This window comes from Scyliorhinus canicula, chromosome 12, assembly GCF_902713615.1.
Source record: "Scyliorhinus canicula chromosome 12, sScyCan1.1, whole genome shotgun sequence".
Classification (NCBI taxonomy): Eukaryota; Metazoa; Chordata; class Chondrichthyes; order Carcharhiniformes; family Scyliorhinidae; genus Scyliorhinus; species Scyliorhinus canicula.
The window spans coordinates 74,935,832-74,941,112 of record NC_052157.1 but is presented as its reverse complement, the minus strand read 5'-3'; the positions used below and the strand labels follow the sequence as shown (position 1 = coordinate 74,941,112).

Sequence of the window (5,281 nt, the reverse complement as noted above, 5' to 3'; positions counted from 1 at the left end):
GACCTGTATGGAGAAAGCCGTGATGTGGAGATGCCGGCGTTGGACGGGGTGAACACAGTAAGAAGTCTTACAACACCAGGTTAAAGTCCAACATGTTTTTTTCAAACACTAGCTTTCGGAGCACTGCTCCTTCCTCACCTGAGGAATCCAAGCATCAGAGAGTTACTCAAAAGGAACAAAGTGGTGTTTGCGACGCATAAACATGACTGTGGACAGATAGCAGATGTTAATCGAGGGGTCGGACCCGAAACTCCAGAAACAATACAGCTTCCCCAGTCAGGCTGAAACAGAGATTGCCAAGGTCATCAGTAGCTTGTTGAACAGGGTGTAACTGGCAGCATCCACAAACACGCCCCATTTTGGCCAGTCAAAAAGCCAGACGCATCATGGCGTCTGACCATTGTTTATCGTGAACAGAATAAAGTAACCCCACTCACAGCCCCTACCGTAGCAACAAGCCCTGTGCCCATGCAGGTGGAATATTTCACCGTCCTAGCTATCAGCAATAGTTTCTGGTCCATACTCTGAGGCCGAGCTTGTTAATAGAAGTTCGCCTTCACATTTCAAGGCCAGCAATATACTTGGACGTGCCTCCCACAGGGCGTCCACAATTCCCATCTATTTTTCACATGAAATGAAATGAAAATCACTTATTGTCACAAGTAGGTTTCAAATGAAGTTACTGTGAAAAGCCCCCAATCGCCACATTCCGGCACCTGTTCAGGAAGGCTGGTATGGGAATTGAACAGTGCTGCTGGCCTGCCTTGGTCTGCTTTCAAAGCCAGCGATTTAGCTGTGTGCTAAATGCCGGCGTTGGACTGGGGTGAGCACAGTAAGAAGTCTGACAACACCAGGTTAAAGTCCAACAGGTTTGTTTCAAACACTAGCTTTCGGAGCGCAGCTCCTTCCTCAGGTGAATTTTCACAGGCAGCTAGCTACTGGCCTGTCCAAATTCACACGCCCCGATTGCCTCGTGCAGTATGTGGATGACCTGTTACATCTACACCAACACCAAAGAGAAGCATGTGGCTCTGCTACATGAATTTATCGCCCTGCTCCACTTTATTGGCTGCAAGGTTAATCGAAGGAAAATGCAAATTGTGAAGGCAAAGGTACTATATTTAGGTACGATCATCACCCACGGAAAGAAGTAAGTAGAGATGATATGGATTGACACCATGCTACAACTGCCCCTAACCTGTAATGTGAGTGCACTCTGCTCATTTTTAGGGTTAGTAGGGTATTGTAAGAATCACATTGATGGATGCGCCACTAAAGCCGCCCCACTCTCTGAACTCTTGAAAAAGAATGCCCCCTGGAAATGGGCTCCACAGCATACAGACACAGTAAACAATTTAAAGCATAACCTCGCCACAGTTGCTGCTTTACAGGTTTCTGATCCTGACTTGCCATATGCCATAGAGGTAGCAGCCACTGATCAGGCCATTTCAGCTCAACTTCTGCAGGAACAACATGACCTATTAGACCCCGTAACATACGCATTCAGTGTATTAGACCCCATGGAACAAAGTTTTTCTGGGTGCGAACGGCACCTGCTCGCAGTCTCTTAGGCAGACCAATACTTTTCCTACATTACGGGACTCAACCCGTTCACAATCCTCACCGAACAGACCCCAACTTAGCTTCTCTTAGATGAGTAACTTAAGGACGGTTCAGTAATCCAGGTTCAAGCTGTACGATGGACACTACTACAGGGCAATGACATCACTGTAAAATGAACCAAGGTCCCCACATTTTTGCAGATATTTTACACCACGGAGCAACCCCACATGACTGCCAAGTAATAACGGCCAAACACCCCACTGGACCCTTCATTACCAGATCACTGCAGCCACAAGTACTCAACAAGAAGGCAGGCCCCCAACAATCGAGTGACACATTCAAAATTTATATCGATGGATCCTCCACTATTGAGGATGGCAATAGGATAACTGGGTGCGATAGATACATGGAGATTCACAGGGACGCCCACCAGAAGAAGTAGCCCTCAAGATACCAGGATACCACGGTTCCCAGGCCGCTGAACTTGAAGCCATAGCTTATGTGGTTGCCCACCCAGAATCTTTCCCAGCACCTGCTGACATACACTCAGACGGCTGATGCACGATCAATTGTACAGAGACTCAGATTGGGTACAACTGTGGCTTTATTGCAGTAAGATGCGTGGCCTCCTACAGCAGCTGGCAAAATGGCAGTTGAATAGAGGACACATATATTTATACTCCTCTTCCTTGGCGGAGCCAGCAGGCAGGGGCTACCGGCGACCTACCTGACATCATCTAGTACAGGTGCAACAGTGGTTTCCCACATTCACCCCCTGTTAAAAATGAGTCCGGCAGGGGTGGTGTAGAACTATATACAGTACTGAAAATTATATACAGTGTTTTATTCAAAAAAAAAAGAGGGAGAGAAAAAAATGTCTTTTGAAAGTCCGGTGCCAGTTAGAGATCCAACTGGTCTGGTGCCAGTTAGAGATCCAACTGGTCTGGTGCCTTGACGTTCCACTGGGAGCGACGTAACGGTGGCGGCGATGTCGACGCCGGTGCCAGCCTGATGTCGGGTGACTCCGGGAGCGTGCCAAAATCCTCTTCATCCTCTTGCGTGGGCAGGGGAAGGAGGGATGGTCCTGGTGGGGTTAATGTTGGAAGTGCCGCCCGCCCCTCCACCGGGCCGGTGGTTGGGACAATGGCCGTCTCCTTGGTGTTGGCGCTGGTTGTGGCTGTGACGGTCCGGGCTGAGCTCTTCCGCTCTTCGCTGGCGGAATTTATCTCGGAGCGAGTGGAGGTGGTGTCGCCTCTGACTTCTTGGAAGCGAGTTGTGGAAGGGCTTTCTTTGCTGGATCTAGGAGTGTCCCCATATTCTGGAAATGTGTTCCATGTTCCCCTTATTTTATACCTCTTTCATTTCCTTATTGATTATGCAGAGTTTGTCTTTATGGCCACGGATGTTATAACCGCAGTTGCACTGTATATTGCCACTGAAGATTTCAACAAAGTCGTGTTTAGAAAACAGCGGATTGCTTTTGAATTCCAGAAATACGCTCCCGACATCATCACACTGGTCAGGACTCTGAAAGAAATGTATCATATTCCTCTTAAGGTAGCACTGTTCTATCTCCTGAATCCATTCACCGTACTCACCTGCGTGGCAAAATCTACTTGTGCCATCAACAATGCAATTATTGCAATTTTTGTCTTGGCCACTGTGAAAGGAAGTGCCTTTATTGGTGCAGTATTTTTGGCTTTGGCTGCATACCAATCCTTGTATCCTGTTGCACTGTTTGCCCCAGCGTTACTATACCTTGCACAGAAACACTATATATTGGTGAACCTACATAGCCCAACCTTCTTGGTACTTTTGCTGAAGTATGCAGTCATGTGTTTGGGTTGCCTGATGGTCACCATATGCCTGTCGTTTTTCGTGCTGAATTCGTGGAGTTTCATTCCCTCTACCTATGGCTTCATTCTTTGTGTTCCAGATCTTACACCAAACATTGGTCTTTTCTGGTACTTCTTTGCTGAGATGTTTGAGCACTTTCGCTTGTTTTTTGTGTGCGTGTTTCAAATCAACGTGTTAGAACATAGAACATAGAACAGTACAGCACAGAACAGGCCCTTCGGCCCTCAATGTTGTGCCGAGCCATGATCACCCTACTCAAACCCACGTATCCACACTATACCCGTAACCCAACAACCCCCCCCCCCTTAACCTTACTTTTATTAGGACACTACGGGCAATTTAGCATGGCCAATCCACCTAACCTTCTTCTACACACAATCCACCTAACCTGTTCTTCTACACACTTCCATTGTCAGTGAAATTAAGAGATCATCCCATGTTTTTCATGTTCGTTCAGCTTGCAATCATTGCAATTTTTAAGTCTTACCCGACCGTTGAAGATGTAGCACTGTATATGGCCTTCCTGCCCATGTGGCATCACCTTTACAGATTCCTTCGGAATATCTTTGTGGTGACGTGCATGCTGATATCTTCGTCAGTGCTGTTCCCTGTTCTCTGGCACCTTTGGATTTACGCAGGAAGTGCGAATTCCAACTTCTACTATGCCATTACCTTGGCTTTCAATATGGGGCAGATCCTACTGGTTTATGATTACTTCTATGCCTACATTCGGAGAGAGTATCATCTCGTCGAGGGACTTAATTTGAAATCCACGGATGGCAAAGAAGCCCATGCTGTTCTTAAATAAGGGACCAATTAATGCCATGTATTAACATTAAAATCCCAGCACACTCCTGTTTTATTTTGTAGGGAAGGTACTGTTGCTCAGGACAACAGTGTCCCTTATTGTGGCGCAGCTATGGATTGCAGGATTCAATCACTTAAATTTATTTGTTTTCTGGTGCTTGAAGTACCGGGAGGACAAGAATTTAAGTTCAAAGTGCTGTCAATTGAAAACAAAGTTTTAGAAATCTTAATGGTTTTATTTTGGAAGTTGATCCTTAATTCTTTAATTTCCGGGCAAGGCGAGTCATGATATTGCACTGGAGCTGTACTTGCCTGGGATTTCAGATGCTTGTGGCTCAGTGTTCATGTTTTATGTATGCTCCTGTTTCTCTCTCTCTCTCTCCTTTCCCCCCCCCCCCCCCCTTCCCAGGTAATGGATGACTAAGGATGAGAATTCCGGTGGAATGTTGGTCAACTCCAGGCGGGTTTCTCTTCCCAGCTGTATTCTAATGTGACGTTTCTTACGGTGGCTCCCAACTTTATTACCATGGAGGCTCAGCTGTACCTGGCCTTCAGACTGCATTACACAAGTATTGGACTGAAGGCTGTCCTTCCTGATGGGGTCACACGATGTGCGTCTTCCGCTTCTGAGAAGTGGAACTAGTCTTTCTGTCCGAAATCTTAAAAAGTGGGTCGAGTGTGTAATAAATGGGCTAAAAATATAATTGTCAAGTCTAAATCATTAAATTTACAATACATCCTTTTCATATAAACTTCTGTTATAATACCTTCTGCTACACCTCCAAATGATTGTAAGATTCTGATGATAAAGCTAATCAAAGCCTTTGGATTCTGAAAAAAAAATGTTGGAACTGCCGGGGGAGGGGAGGATGGCGCCTGGCCGGGGAAGTTTGGATGGGTGGAACCTGCTGGTGCCCGGTCCCTGAGGCAGACAGTATCTTGCCGGCGGGTCGGGGTATGCCACATAGGCATACTGGGGGTTGGCATGGAGCAAGTGTACCCTGTCCACCAACGGGTCCGCCTTGTGGAGTCGGAGGTACCTACGGAGCAGGAC

General features: G+C 46.8%; 1 protein-coding gene across 1 annotated transcript; it reads left to right on the top strand.

Annotated features, from left to right (window-relative positions):
- Positions 1–2,670: 2,670 nt before the first annotated feature.
- On the top strand, positions 2,671–5,054 carry LOC119975054 (phosphatidylinositol glycan anchor biosynthesis class U protein-like). The gene is made up of 2 exons (XM_038814531.1): positions 2,671–3,592; positions 3,810–5,054. Exons 1-2 carry the CDS (start codon positions 2,707–2,709, stop codon positions 4,226–4,228), a joined length of 1,305 nt encoding a protein of 434 aa, XP_038670459.1. The 5' UTR covers positions 2,671–2,706; the 3' UTR covers positions 4,229–5,054.
- Positions 5,055–5,281: the final 227 nt, after the last annotated feature.